The 16,157-nt window shown below is 42.9% G+C and overlaps 1 protein-coding gene across 1 annotated transcript; it reads left to right on the plus strand.

The window, feature by feature from the left end:
* Positions 1 to 3,262: 3,262 nt before the first annotated feature.
* LOC149979409 (growth arrest-specific protein 7-like) lies at positions 3,263 to 15,729 on the plus strand. Its single transcript, XM_090193739.1, has 4 exons — positions 3,263 to 3,345; positions 10,118 to 10,238; positions 12,341 to 12,418; positions 15,482 to 15,729. Exons 1-4 carry the CDS (start codon positions 3,343 to 3,345, stop codon positions 15,613 to 15,615), a joined length of 336 nt encoding a protein of 111 aa, XP_090049865.1. The 5' UTR covers positions 3,263 to 3,342; the 3' UTR covers positions 15,616 to 15,729.
* The last annotated feature ends 428 nt before the right edge of the window (positions 15,730 to 16,157 follow it).

A 16,157-nucleotide genomic window follows, 5' to 3' on the forward strand; every position in this document is an offset into this window, starting at 1 on the left:
CCAATTCCATAGACTCGGCTACATTTAAAATAAAGTAGGGGTACTCTACTAAATATTCCATATCAGACTTAACATTGGCCAAAGACAACTTTACGTACCGTAGTTACAGTATGAGCAAACTATATAAATTATGGGCTAATAGATTTGTCCCTTTTTCCTCTACCCCGGGGAATGTGATATAACAGAGATATCTGACAACCAGCAGCTTGTTTAATGACTGTCTTAGTGCGGTTGCTATTTCAGTGATTGTAGAAAAGTAACATGATTTCTCAGACACGTTCAATATGATTTGAAGAGGATTGTTTCCCTTCTTTTTAACGGATAATTCAGGTTAATTGGGATGGAAATACTGGAGTACAAAGCCCTGGACTTGGATACAGCTGTTTTAACAATAAGTACATGGCCACAGTCCAAACAGCAGTTACAGTATGAACCCTGTTCTTCTCCTGTTCTTCTCCTGTTCATCAGAATGGCAGAATTAACCGGCATAACTTATATGTCCACTCTACTGACCATAATATTCACAAAGAAGTAAAGTTCATCATTTTCATGTGACATTTTGGATCATTGTTAAAGGGATACTTCAGGATTTTGGCCTTTTATCTACTTCCCCAGAGTCAAATGAATTTGTGGATGCCATAATCAACATCCATGGCACAGTGGGTAAACTGCCTTGCTCTGGGGGAGAACAACAGATTTTTACCTTGTCAGCTCAGGGATTCGATCCAGCAACCTTTCCATTACTGGCCCAAAGCTCTAACCACTAGGCTACCTGCCGCCACTGACTGGAAGTCTATGGGTATCTACTAGCATGCTAGCAGATATTCATAGACTGCTATTCATTGAGCTAACGCTAGTTGGCATTTGCGCTTGTTAGCAACTTCATTCAAACTGCACGCAGAGACATAAATATGGTATCCACAAGTTCATCTCACTCTGGGGAAGTCCCAAAGAATCCGTTTAATACAAGTTCATCTCACTCTGGGGAAGTCCCGAAGTATCCGTTTAATACAAGTTCATCTCACTCTGGGGAAGTCCCGACGTATCCCTTTAAGACAAGGCTTCATCAGAACGTTATTATTCCATGTGACTGTAGAGTGCAATGTCACAGCAAGGTGAGCGATAGGACAGTGTACTCACATAGTGACATCCAAGTGTATGCCAACTAGAAATGAACAAAGCAGGATTTGTATTTCACTTTGATTGAACATTTGATATGTCATGGACAGCAGGATAGCCTAGTCTGCAAGGGCTTTGAACTTAATATCCACACACAAGGTGTCCTTACACAATGAATGTATGGGATAACAAATGAATGAATACATACCTAAACTGAGAACGATCAAATAAGACAGTGTAGTTCAAGTTGTTGGACACTGAATATTGTGCTTTGGGGTGACAAACGTAATTCAGTTTGAAGAATTACAGATCTTGAACTGAGATGTCAGATACTGTGTTTATTTATGTATCTGTTGCTTGGTGTAACATTTTATGGATTTTAAATGGTCAAATCAAATCTTCTAAAGGCTATTCCTTTTCATTCTGTGTGAGTGAAAGCATCACACTGCTTGTTTCTCCGTTATCTTCCACAAGAGGGTGCTTACTTACTGAGCTTAGCGTAGCTGCATCAATCACGTTCTGGTGTGAAAAGCTTTTCTAGTACAAGATGTCGATGACAATAAGCAAGCCTTTCAAACCTGTCGTCTTTCACTTCAAAATGTACAGTAATAGGGCCTGCCTGACGAGAAGGCCTCCTCCGCACGCGAATGCATGCACACACGCACACACACACGCACACACACACACAAACGTGATGTACCTATATGTATATACAGTACACTTTACAATAGTAATCAAAGGTACAGTATATGAAGTGTATTTGAAAGTTGAGCAATCTGAAAGGGGACTATTATGATCTGCAGGCTGATCAACTCATGAACTCATTAACTGATCAGTCTGATCAACTCATTAACTCCATTAACTGATAAGTCTGATCAACTCATTAACTCCATTAACTGATCAGTCTGATCCACTCATTAACTGATCAGATACAGATACTCCACAGCTGCTGTAGGCGCATATTTGTGTTTTATACCCCTCATAACAGACGAGAGAACCAACATTGAATTCTTGCTGCTCCTTCAGTGAAGATTGTTTGATAACATGACACACTCCATTGAAGTCGGTCAATGATGCTCCAGTATGCTCTGGAGCTAATAAATGGTGCTTTGCCACTTATCAACAAGTTCAGTCAACAAGAAACACTGTGTCCTCATTTATGGAACGTTTAGTGTGAGCTTATGTGTTCTTCTAACTCATATTCAAAACGCAAGAGGACAACGTGTTCGTTTCAGACATTATCATGTGTTGTCAATCATCAACATCTCAAGAATCTCATCATGAAGCCGTCCCTATAGTGCACATTGCGTACCAGATATACTACTGTAACAGGCTTTGAGAACGTAATGCTGAGTATGAGTTCTGTGTCTTATAGGTAATGTAAGCCTTTGTTCTGATTTGCATTTAGCTGAGTGATTGTGAGAAGGACAAAAGAAATAGGCCTTATAAACATATTCCACACAAATAGTCCCCCATGGCCTTGATGAGCTCTTAAGGACATGTCAGACATCCTGGCTGTAAACGAACTTGATGTTGAACAGGACGACTCCTCTTGAAAGTTGGGTTTCTAAAGATTGAAAATGTGTCTGCTGTCTTCTCTGGTTCTTATCGCTTTTTCATTTAGATCTCTGTCAAGCCAGCTGCCAGATGATGTAGCCTGGCCGGCTGCATGCCATGTTAGAGATAGTCAGTCACAATCAGTCAGTATCAGAGGGGAGTGTGGCAGCTCGAACACACTTCACACAGGGTCAATTTGATTTATAAGAAATGGAGGGACGGACCAACACAAAACAGGCCTTGTTGCCTGCGAGTGCCTCACAGCTCTGTCTCACAGTGTTGGCCATTGTGTAGCCTGCCATGGAGCAGGGTCTTGGCTGCATCTGGGAACGGGCTTCCAGACCCTTACATCTGCTAACAAAGACTCATAGAAAACGTCTCATACCACAAGATGGTTCTTCCTGGACCGTTTTATTCTTCATCCTGTAAATAAAGAAAAGAGGCGGAGTAGAAAGATGTTTAGTGTCTGTCCATTCCTTCCATGTCTTAGCTTTGACCCTGGGTGCCGGGTCACTCTGGCCAGTAATGAGAACCCATATGTGTGACAAATGTTTCCTCCTCCTGGTTCTAAAATAACCTTGTCCCACTCAATGTTCACTGTGACTAGTTAACGGACACTTCTCTCATTTGGCTGTTTGCTTCCTTACGACGTAGTCTTAGCCCAACATGGTAAGGCTTTGCTTTTAATGCCATTATTATCAGTCTCTGTTATCAATGACATTTTTGACAGTACTTTATGTGCGGTGTTAATTTTTTTAAACATATTTATGAGTTCCTTCAATGGAACATTGTTGCTTCAGTGGAACAATTGTGGTAGTCAGACAGAATGGGTACAGGAGATTCATTGGCTCTGTTCAAGCCTTTGTGTCAGATGTAGTTGTATTTTCTTTCTCATCCTTTTGAGTTTGGTGGATTTTTATTCTGCTTAGACATGGTCTGTCTGTCTCTGTCCAGATATAGCTCTCATATCCCGCTTCTTCTGCAGCCCAATGTGTGTGGGGGGGGGGGCCTGCCAAAACACTTTGATCTTCACTGTTGGTTTTAAATGTCCCTCTGTCCCTCAGCCACCCTGCTCTCCTAGCTCAGTCAAATTTCCTTTTCTTCTGTGTCTTCAGGAAGGCTCTGTTTCCTTTGAAAGAAAAAAACAGAACCTGTGAAATGAAGTCTGGATTGTTTATTGTCACGTTCATTAGCCTGTGTAAGAAACAGGGCACACTGATTTGTCCATGTTTGCCCCTTTTTATCATTATCATGTGTGGAGTTACGGTATGTTGTTTTACAAGACTTTTCTCATAATTACTGAAACTTACAGTACAGTTAGTACTGTACATGCCCTGGAGCCACAGAGAAAATCATGTAAAAACTAATTGCATTTAGTCTACTATTTTATGAGTGTTTCAGATTAAGAGTCACTTACCTTACTGAACTGAATGCAACATTTTGTTGCAATATATTATTTAACACCTACACAAATGTGGGTGACTGACAACAAGCACAACAATGACTTCATTTGAATTGATTTGATTGGACAGAATGGAAGATATTATGTGCATAGCAGAGCCTGAGGTAGCAGGTTGAATCAATGCAGATGCAGTGTTTTTGAAATCACCTCAGTATGTAGACATTCTAAACAAAGGGCCATACAATGACAAGCAACTCAATTGACTGATGACTCAAAGCTAGTGTAACAGTATAGCTTCCGTCCCTCTCCTCGCCTTGAACCAGGGACCCTCTGCACACATCAACAACCGCCACCCTTGAAGCATCGTTACCTATCGCGCCACAAAAGCCACGGCCCTTGCAGAGCAAGGGGAACAACTACTTCTAGGTCTCAGAGCGAGTGACGTCACTGACTGAAACACTATTAGCGCGCACCACCGCTAACTAGCTAGCCATTTCACATCGGCCACACTAGCACAAGTACAACATTTGCAGTGGGATTTCATCTATTCCTCCCACTCTCGTTCTCTGGAACATTTCCCAATGACCTTTCGCTAAGCCTTGCCCCCTTTGGTTACTGTTGCAACCTTGGACATCATTTTCCTGAGAAACCCAATTCCCCATTCAACCACTGGCGAAATCCTCTCAAAATGATCTCAAACTGTTTAAAATATATAATGAAATTAAACCCTACCTCAGTGGGTTAAACACAGACTACGCCTTACACAGACTACGCCTTACACAGACTACGCCTTACACAGACTACGCCTTACACAGACTACGCCTTACTAACTCTTGGTTATGTTGTGGTGGACTGTCATTACAATTGCTTCAAGGGAACCTGGTAATGTTTGTAGTGTAGCTAACCACTGAATGGTGCTGAATTCACTCAGCATGCAGTCAAAGATATAACCACTTCTGGAGCTAACTAGTGCTCATAAATCGTATCCTGATCTCGACAGCAGATGAGAGTTGTGTTCATAACATTGCTAACTTAGCTAGCTAACATAGTTATACAATGTTACAAAAGTATAATTTCGGATTCGAAAAATACTCCATCAACAGACTCTGCACTTCAGGAATCACAATACTCCCTTTGCACTGCTCAATTATTAAGCTATTTCATTTTTTATTTTTTATAACTCAGTTTTTGCCATAGCCCTCACTGGCTTTCATGCAATTGGAAGGTGAGCTTGTCCAATGTGTTGGACTTGACAGTTGTCGCACTGCGATTGGTTGCTAAAAATTCTGGGGCGGAGCTTAGCGAATGGTAATTTGCTGTTGAAAGCAATTTGAAGTTTAAAACTGTTACAGGGCACTCGGTGCACCACCAAAACTTCCTGGAGTGACAGTGAAAGGGCTTTTCCCACCAGGCCACACCACTGAGTGAGAGAGATAGGCCCTAAGTAGGATGGATACAATAGGCAGAGAGAACATTGACATGCAGAGTCGAGTGTAGAGAAAATCAGTCAGCGGTGAGGATTTAACACTAGGCCAGGCTCTTCCTTTAGTACCCCTGTCTCTAACCAGCTTCAGGTGCTGCACTATAATAATCCCCCTATTGCAGGTAGCACAAAGTGGGGTTAATGCTCTCATTCATTCCCAGTCATACCAATGAAGCCACAGAAGGGCATGCTAACAGCAAGAGCCCAGACTCTCCTCTGTAGTGGTGGGAGAAGGCCTGTCCTGTTGCTTTGTTGGTATTCAATGGGAACTGAGGATACTGGAGGGGAGTATACTCTATAAAGAGCCTCCTCCCAGGGGTTGCAGTGGGAGCACCACCCCAGAGGATTGTGGGATTTGGCAGGAGATATCCAGAGGATTTTGTCCTTTTAAATTCTTTGAAAGCTTGGACGCCGTTCCGCTTTATTCAACAGTTTTTTGCCAGGGGACATGTGAAATCGCTACAGCTCAGGGAAGTGAGATACATCACATGTGATACAAATCTCAAGATAAGAATCTGTCATTTACATTTCTCTGGGAGGATTAATTAGTTAACGACTCATGTCTCCGGCAAAAAGTACCAGTTCACTGCTATTCCATGGTTCAGAGGATGGTATGCTGCCTAAGATGCATTAGGTCAGGGTTAGTAGTGGCCATTATACTTGTATAAAGTCTGATTTATGTTAAGCTAATGGACATTGTGCTCCTTGGTGATACAGTATGTTCATGATTTGTCTGACATAGTGTAATCACATACAGTATGTCCTTATTGGGAGCTTGAGGAAGGATAATGCATTTTATGAGCTCATGATAAATGACTGAGGACAGTTTCCTGCAGCACAGCATGGCTCGTCAATGAAGACGAGGTGCTTTGTCTTGTACTCACTGCAAACTGCTCACTGCAAGCCCAGTGCTTTATATCAGAAAGGAATCCCTTTTATCTTGTACATCAAACGAGTGTAGATATCAGCAGGATCTCTCTGCTTTATCATTCCATTAATATCCTTCTCTCCTCTCCTCCCTTTCCCCCTCTCCTCCCCCTCTGTCCCCACACTCCGCAGTGGATCTGGGGTAGGGTCGTGACTAGCAGCCAGTCACCATGTTAGAAATGGTACAGGCAGAGTTCAGCAGGCCCTCTGTCAGATACAGCAGACAGCTTTGACTGGGCAACACACTGTTGCTAATGACAATGAATTGTTGGTCAGGCCATCCCTGTAGATTAAAGAGGACTTTTGCCTTATAAAGTACACTGCAGTAAATTCTGCAGTCGCAATGTGACCAGGAGATTTATGGGTGTGTATGAGCCTTCTGGGAACTGCTGATAAGGTCCAAGAAGCTGTTATTGTTATTTATCCAGATAGTGGATCATTGTGAATAACACCCTCCAACCAAGGGAAGGCACTGTGAAAGCCCTGAAGAAAGCAATGTGAGCCGAAAAGAATAGCTTCTAAATAATAACAGCACATCGGAACGGATGTAGTTTGCTTATGTGAGAATGCTATTCATTGACTACAGCTCAGCGTTAAACACCATAGTACCCTCAAAGCTCATCACTAAGTTAAGTAACCTGGGACTAAACACCTCCCTCTGTAACTGGATCCTGGACTTCCTGACGGCCGCCCCCAGGTGGTGAGGGTAGGTAGCAACACATCTGCCACGCTGATCTTCAACACTGGAGCTCCACAGGGGTGCGTGCTCAGTCCCCTCCTGTACTCCCTGTTCACCCACGACTGCATGGCCAGGCACGACTCCAACACCATCATTAAGTTTGCAGACGACACAAGAGTGGTAGGCCTGATCACAGACAACGAAGAGACAGCCTATAGGGAGGAGGTCAGACACCTGGCCATGTGCTGCCAGAATAACAACCTATCCCTCAATATAGCCAAGACTAAGGAGATGATTGTAGACTACAGGAAAAGGAGGACCGAGCATGGCCCCATTCTCATCGACGGGGCTGTAGTGGAGCAGGTTGAGAGCTTCAAGTTCCTCAGTGTCCACATCAACAACAAACTAGAATGGTCCAAACACACCAAGACAGTCGTGAAGAGGGCATGACAAAGTCTATTCCCCCTCAGGAAACTTAAAAGATTTAGCATTGAGATCCTCAAAAGGTTCTACAGCTGCAACATCGAGAACATGGCTGCATCACTGTCTGGTACGGCAACTGCTCGGCCTCTGACCACAAGGCACTACAGAGGGTAATGCGTATGGCCCAGTACATCACTGGGGCTAAGCTGCCTGCCATCCAGGTTCTCTACACCAGGCGGTGTCAGAGGACGGCCCTAAAAATGGTCAAAGACCCCAGCCACCCCAGTCATAGACTGTTCTCTTTACTACTGCATGGCAAGCGGTACCGGAGTGCCAAGTCTAGGATGAAAAGGCTTCTCAACAGTTTTTACCCCCAAGCCATAAGACACCTGAACAGGTCATCAAATGGCTGTTTGCATTGTGTGCCTCCCCCCAACTCCCCCCCAAACCCTCTTTTTATGCTGTTGCTGCTCTCTGTTTATATCATATATGCATAGTCACTTTAACTATACATTCATGTACATACTACCTCAATTGGGCCGACCAACCAGTGCTCCCGCACATTGGCTAACCGGGCTATCTACATTGTGTCCCGCCACCCACCATCCACCAACCCTTATTTTACGCTACTGCTACTCTCTGTTCATCATATATGCATAGTCATTTAACCATATCTACATGTACATACTACCTCAATCAGCCTGACTAACCGGTGTGTGTATGTAGCCTTGCTACTTTTATAGCCTGTCCTTTTACTGTTGTTTTATTTCTTTACTTACCTATTGTTCACCTAACACCTTTTTTGCACTATTGGTTAGAGCCTGTAAGTAAGCATTTCACTGTAAGGTTGTATTCGGTGCACGTAACAAATAAACTTTGATTTTATTTGATTTCAAGGGAACATGTGCAGTGGTGGACAAATATATTGGAACCCTTGAACTACTGAAATAAGTTAAAATGGAACCATTTTTGTCAACATTGCAGAACCAATTTTTTTGGGGGAAACTTAAGTTTACAATGTTATTTAAGAAAATTATTTAAGTAAATAAATAAATGTATTTATTTAAGAAAATTTCAACAAATGGCATGGACAAAATAAATGGCACCCAGGAGCTAATACTTGGTTAAACAGCCTTTGGCGAACACGACTGGAAAAAACACTTCTTCAGCTGCAAACTGCTCCAATTTTTCAATGTTTGAGTGATACCTTTCACCAACTGCTGTTTTCTGATCTCACCATAGGTTTATGATGGGATTCAGATCTGGACTCATTGCTGGCCACTGCAGGAGTAAAAGTCTAAAAGTATTTGGTTTTAAATATACTTAAGTATCAAAAGTAAAAGTATGAATAATTTAAAACTCTTATATTAAACAAACCATACGACACAATTTTCTTGTTTTTTTTTATTTACTGATAGCAAGGGTCACACTTCAACACTCAGACATCCTTTACAAACAAAGCATTTGTGTTCACTGAGTTCGCCAGATCAGAGGCAGTAGAGATGACCAAGGGATGTTCTCTTGATGAGTGTGTGAATTGGACCGTTTTCTGCCCTGCTCAGCATTCAAAATGTAATACTTTGGAGTACTTTGTCAGGGAAAATGTATGGAGTATAAAGTGCATAATTTTCTTTAGGAATGTAGTGAAGTAAAAGTTGTCAAAAATATTAATAGTAAAGTAAAGTAAACGACTTAAATAGTACTTTAAAATATTTTTACTTAAGTACTTTACACCACTGACAGAGACACAGTTTTAGGACATTGCACTCCAGAACACCTTGATAATCTGCTGATTTCATGATGTCTTGCACACGTTCAAGGCCCCCAGTACCAGAGGCAGCAAAGCAAATCCACAGCATTTTCAAACCTGCCCATGTTTAATTGTAGGGAGTGTGTTCTTTTCTTTGTTTGCTTCCTTTGCTCATCGATAAACATAAGGCGGATCTGTGTTGTCAAAGAGCTCTAATTTTGTTCCATTAGGCTTGTTTAGGTGGGGGTTTGCAGAGTACAATGGGTCTTTCTTTTGTCTCTTTCAGCAGTGGGGTCTTCTCAGTTTACCAACAACCACATGAAGGGTTCCAAGAAAAGAGCACCCTTCCTACAATCAAACAAGCTTTCCCATTCCTTGCCACAGTTCAATATTTCCTGAATGAATCATTATATTAATTATGACATTGTTCCTAATTAAAACAGATCTTTCCTACACAGCTGTGTCTGCGCCTGTGATCAGCCTGCTTTAGAAATGTGGGAGTACGTTGTACTGTAACTGGGTAGAAATGAGCAGACACTGCTAATTGGGAACATTAGAGGCTGATACAACCCCTCGTTGATATGCAGATACGTAGTATGGAATATTATGTAAACTAATCAAGTCCACAAATCAATTACAGTAAAAAAACTGAACAAAACCAACATTTCTCAATGAATAGTTAATATTTGTACTCACCATTTATATGAGCAAGACTGGGAAACAGTCCCAGCTTATATGAATTATCTGGTAGTGAAACGAGTGGTATGTTTGTGACAGAAGCCAGCGGCCACCAGCCCTGCACCGGGGGATGAGAGTAAGAGTGTCCCTCTTCCCCAAGGCTGGAGATGTTACAAGTCACCCGAGGGATGCAGGTACTACGTCAACACCGGCAGCAAAGGTAAGCCAGGCACACAGCTCCACCACAACCCTACTGACATGCTCACTCATGTGAGAGGAGGATCAATATTATGAGGAGGGTGGAAGAAATCTGGCAGGTCCTCCACTCCTATTGGCTGTGATTCACCTTCTGCCAGCACCATACATTTCTACAATACCTCTCTGACTATGTATATATAATGTATATATCTGCATTATTACTGTAGCTATATAACCTGCCCGATTATGCTGGAACCAATACATATTTCATCCTTTCACGAGCAAAAACAGTGTGATGCGTCCACACGCATAAAGCTTACTTCATTTTTTTTACTGCGTCAGGTTAGCGTTCACAGATATTTGCCTTAACAGCCTTCTCCAGTGTGTAGGTTCACATCTTTTTACATCAGAAACCATCAGTTCCATTTGTCAGTGTTTTGTTTGGTAACCATAGTTTCTAATTCTGCTGTGAAATGCTGCCGTCTCAGAGAGCTCATTACCCTTCCCCATCATCAACATCTCCCCAGCGCATTCATCTGAAGGAGGGCTTTTAACATCTCATCCACTTTCATCTGATTAGCCCAAATGTGTGGTGATGGCCGCCACTGCTGCAGGAACCTCAGCAGCTCAACCCATGTGTTCCACAAAGCCGTCCTGTGTAATGACATTTAAACAACCCCTGTTTACTAGACAGAAGAAATACCTGCTTGTTTAATACCAGGGCTAAAAGGCAGCCAACCTTTTATACAGATGCTTATCAAACGCTTTTCATTTGGTGGTCTGCACTACACAGACAGAGCTGTGTGTGTGTGTCTCTGTGTGTGTGTCTCTGTGTGTGTGTCTCTGTGTGTGTGTGTGTGTGTCTCTGTGTGTGTGTCTCTGTGTGTGTGTGTGTGTGTCTCTGTGTGTGTGTGTGTCTCTGTGTGTGTGTGTGTGTCTCTGTGTGTGTGTGTGTCTCTGTGTGTGTGTGTGTGTGTGTGTGTCTCTGTGTGTGTGTCTCTGTGTGTGTGTGTGTGTGTCTCTGTGTGTGTGTGTGTCTCTGTGTGTGTGTGTGTGTCTCTGTGTGTGTGTGTGTCTCTGTGTGTGTGTGTGTGTCTCTGTGTGTGTGTGTGTCTCTGTGTGTGTGTGTGTGTGTGTGTGTCTCTGTGTGTGTGTCTCTGTGTGTGTGTCTCTGTGTGTGTGTGTGTGTGTCTCTGTGTGTGTGTGTGTCTCTGTGTGTGTGTGTGTGTGTGTGTCTCTGTGTGTGTGTGTGTCTCTGTGTGTGTGTGTGTGTCTCTGTGTGTGTGTGTGTCTGTGTGTGTGTGTGTGTGTGTGTCTCTGTGTTTGTGTCTCTGTGTGTGTGTGTCCCTCAATGGGATAGGAGCCAGAGAAAAAGACTGTTTCCCACAGGACAAAGCCAGGCTTCACCCACGGTAGCTCCAACACTCTGGCAGGACACTGCACCTTGGCACACCACACACTGTAGTAGAGATAAAGACCCAGGGGCTATTTTATAAAACCACATGCTGTAACACTCATTATTATACTGAATTCTATCGTGGACTTTAATTCAACTGCATAATGATTAGAATGTGTTTTTGAATTACACTGATTCGAGATGCTATTTTTAAAGGGCACTCAGTTGTATTTTCAAGCAAATCTAACACTTTTATTACTCAAGAGCATGTAATGTACCGACGTTATCAGATCATTGTTTTTCAGTGTCTCTGCCTGATTGAAAGTCAAAAAGCCTCTCTAACACTGTCCAGATAACAAAGGACTTCTTGCTCCACTAACTGAAAATATGTTTCTTTGATGCCCCGGGAACATTCTCAGAGAATGTCAAGAATCTCAATAGTTTTTTCTGCAAGTGAATCGTTCATTTCAATACTTTTCATTTCAAGTATTCTCGTCTTGTTTCTCTGTTCTCAACTGAACGAGAACACTGATTATCAGAACACTATAGTCGCCTTCTATAGTCCTGTGTGACCATGTCCTCTACAATACTTTCTGAACATTTCTGAATGGTTGTGCTCTCCACCTGTGTTCTTTAGAGTTTCATTCAGCGTTCAGGGAAACTGTGGAACTGTGTGTCCATTGTGCCTTACTCCTCATTTGGCTTTAACTATTTATGTGTCCTTCCAGAAACAACATGGAAACGGCCCTCTGCTACTTATGGAACCCCAGTGAGACCACCGGCACAAAGGAACTCCTTACCAGAAGGTAACATCAAGCCTCTTCCGATTTAAATGTACCATATCTATTGAGTTAAATAAGTGTCAAAAGTGTTGCTTGCATCGATATAGCAATTCCTCTTCTTCGCTGTGTAGTAGCTGTACAACTGAAGCCTTAGCAATCTAACTTGACCTAGCTCACTGGAACACTTGTTGGCTTATTTAGGGGCATTTCAGGTTCTGCCTCTCATTACTGTATGTCCGAGGAACACCATCCCAGGCCAGTAGATGGTATTCCACTGCTGGCATGTTCTCTCCACACACTGGGAGAACAACCAGGGAGAGAACAGCCAGCTGTAGGGATTTGTCAGACCAGACAAGGCTAATCCTCCCAGAAGGGGCGCGGGCAGTAACGGTGCCCAGGTTGAGGGATCTCTCTGCCTGGCTAGTCCAGCCCGGATCCTCCCTGGACTCCGGATGCCCCGGCCCGGCACTGGAGACGAGCCCCAGGAAGTTCGGGATTGGGCGGATTGGGGGTAAGGTTAGAGAGGGTGAAGTAGTGTTGAACAGGAGGTGGGTTCAGATTACACTGCCTGTATCTGAGTCCATAACTCAGTCTGCTTGGATAATGCAAAGCATTCATGGAGTCAGCCATGGGTCTAGAATAAGTATGATGGGCTCCCTATCTGTGGCAGAGCATTCTGTTGATGATACCACAGATACCTAGTGAGACTTCATACCATTCCATTTTAGCACACTGTTGTTCTGAGACCTCGTAAAATAGCTTGATCCCTTGATATATATTTCTGTATATGTCTCTCTAACAGAGTATCCCCGTCTGATCCCTATTCACCTGGTTTCTGCTCCATTATGTGTGAGGTAGAGCTGGGTCATTATGTCGTGTCTTTACATGGCTGTGGTGCACAGCTTCCCTCAGGGGTCATTATGTCATGTCTTTCCATGGCTGTGGTGCTCAGCTTCCTTCAGGGGTCATTATGTCATGTCTTTCCATGGCTGTGGTGCACAGCTTCCCTCAGGGGTCATTATGTCATGTCTTTCCATGGCTGTGGTGCTCAGCTTCCCTCAGGAGTCATGCTGATGTACAGTTGAAGTCAGACGTTTACATACACTTAGGTTGGAGTCATTAAAACCTGTTTTTCAACCACTCCACAAATTTCTTGTTAACAAACTATAGTTTTGGCAAGTCGGTTAGGACATCTACCTTGTGCATGACACAAGTCATTTTTCCAACAATTGTTTACAGACAGATTATTTCACTTATAATTCACTGTATCACAATTCCAGTAGGTCAGAAGTTTACAAACACTAAGTTGACTGTGCCTTCAAACAGCTTGGATAATTCCAGAAAATGATGTCATGGCTTTAGAAGCTTCTGATAGGCTAATTGACATCAATTGAGTCAATTGGAGGTGTACCTGTGGATGTATTTCAAGGCCTTGCTTGATATCATGGGAAAATCAAAAGAAATCAGCCAAGACCTCAGAAAAAAATATTGTAGACCTCCACAAGTCTGGTTCATCCTTGGGAGCAATTTCCAAACGCCTGAAGGTACCCCGTTCATCTGTACAAACAATAGTATGCAAGTATAAACACCATGGGACCATGCAGCCGTCATACCTCTCAGGACGGAGACACGTTCTGTCTCCTAGAGATGAACGTATTTTGGTGTGAAAAGTGCAAATCCATCCCAGAACAACAGCAAATGACCTTTTGAAGATGCTGGAGGAAACAGGTACAACAGTATCTATATCCACAGTAAAACAAGTCCTATATCGACATAACATGAAAGGCCGCTCAGCAAGGAAGAAGCCACTGCTCCAAAACCGACATAAAAAAGCCAGACTACGGTTTGCGACTGCACATGGGGACAAAGATTGTACTTTTTGGAGAAATGTCCTCTGGTCTGATGAAATAGAACAGGACAACAAAGTCAAGGCATTTTAGTGGCCATCACAAAGCCCTGACCTCAATCCCATAGAAAATTTATGGGCAGAACTGAAAAAGTGTGTGCGAGCAAGGAGGCCTAGAAACCTGATTCAGTTACACCAGCTCTGTCAGGAGGAATGGGCCAAAATTCACTCAACTTATGTGGAAGGCTACCTGAAACATTTGACCCAAGTTAAACAATTTAAAGGCAATGCTACCAAATACTAATTGAGTGTATGTAAACTTCTGACCCACGGGGAATGTGAATAAAAGCATAAATAAATAATAATCTCTACTATTATTCATGTGACATTTCCTAACTGACCTAAAACAGGGAATTTTTACAAGGATTAAATGTCAGGAATTGTGAAAAACTGAGTTTAAATGTATTTGGCTAAGGTGTATGTAAACTTCCCACTTCAACTGTGATAATACTCTAGCTCATTTTGAGATGGCCTTCCTTGATATGCAGCGACAGGCCATGAATCACGGCTGATGAGGAACCATTAGAACCCTGTAGGATGTGAGTAGGGACATTACCATAGACATATGCAGGGCTGTGACACACACACACACACACACACACACACACACACACACACACACACACACACACACACACACACACACACACACACACACACACACACACACACACACACACACACACACACACACACACACACACACACACACACACACACACACATACACACACACGCACACACACACACACACACATACATACAGACACACAGGATCATCTCCCTTTAGGCCGTTTGCATTATTTTAAGGCCATTGTTTTCTTATGGGCCAGAGGGAGAAGAAGATGAAAACACATATGAGATATGCTGTGTACTGAGCCGTAGCCCAGTGAGATGGACTGAAGCTGGGACAAAGGAGGGTGCAAACTGCTTTCTGTCTGGATGATGAATAGGGATGTATTATTCCCTACTGTTAGGATGCAAACGACTCCATAACATTAAGATGTCACTTGAAGACATAAGCACAACCTGACTTTTTCACTATAATGGATTGGTACCCAGTCCGTCACATGAAGGAGTTGTATGTTGCCCCATCTGTTTATCGTTCTGAACTGATTCAGTAATGAGCGGGTTTAATCTGTCAATCATCTCAATGACATTTCTGATCTTTTCCCCTGTAGTCAATGGAACACGTTACACCACAGGAAGTTCTATGCATCCCACGGACCCCCCTGGCGTGCCCCTACGGAGAACCACTATGGACAAACAGGTGAGACTTTCAACTCAGCAATGCAGTCTGCAATACCCTTTTTAAAAGGGACTTCACCTGATAAACCTATATTTTGTCCAACCCGTTAAGTCTATTACTGTTGGAACATTGCAATCAGCTCAACGTGTTGATCGGAGTGAAATAGTTGTCTGATATTGATTTGACATCAACATTAAGCAGCTCAAACTCAATAATGGTTCCTGTAACACCTATAACATGTTGCAGGCAAACTAATGAACATTTTTACTATTTTAATGCAATAATTCACTGTTTATTCTTGATATGGTATGCTTGAAATCCGTCGCACGCATCAAACATTCTTCAGGACAAAAATGGTCCTCTATGTTCCTCCCCAGTCCTGCTTTGAGCAGCTATGAACCTGGGCCAAGAAGTGTTACACGCCAACCCACGTGACTAATTACCCAGCGTTAGTGAGTACCCGTCATCAGCTAACGGGAGAATACATGGACAGATTTGGGCCATATGGGCAGCTGAGATTTGGACCATGCCGCAGGGTTTGTTGTCAGCTTTTGTAAGGACACCAGCAAGATAATCTTTATAGCTCAAACTGGGAGAACTGGGCGTCC

Source organism: Oncorhynchus mykiss, chromosome 12 (genome assembly GCF_057628025.1).
Source record: "Oncorhynchus mykiss isolate SJ-2025 chromosome 12, ASM5762802v1, whole genome shotgun sequence".
Taxonomy (NCBI): domain Eukaryota; kingdom Metazoa; phylum Chordata; class Actinopteri; order Salmoniformes; family Salmonidae; genus Oncorhynchus; species Oncorhynchus mykiss.

What these genes read in the sequence shown, in the direction of transcription:
- LOC149979409 (XM_090193739.1), top strand. An exon ending in CGTCAACACCGGCAGCAAAG is followed by an intron (nt 10,239 to 12,340) that starts GTAAGCCAGGCA and finishes GTGTCCTTCCAG; the next exon opens with AAACAACATGGAAACGGCCC. An exon ending in AAGGAACTCCTTACCAGAAG is followed by an intron (nt 12,419 to 15,481) that starts GTAACATCAAGC and finishes TTTCCCCTGTAG; the next exon opens with TCAATGGAACACGTTACACC.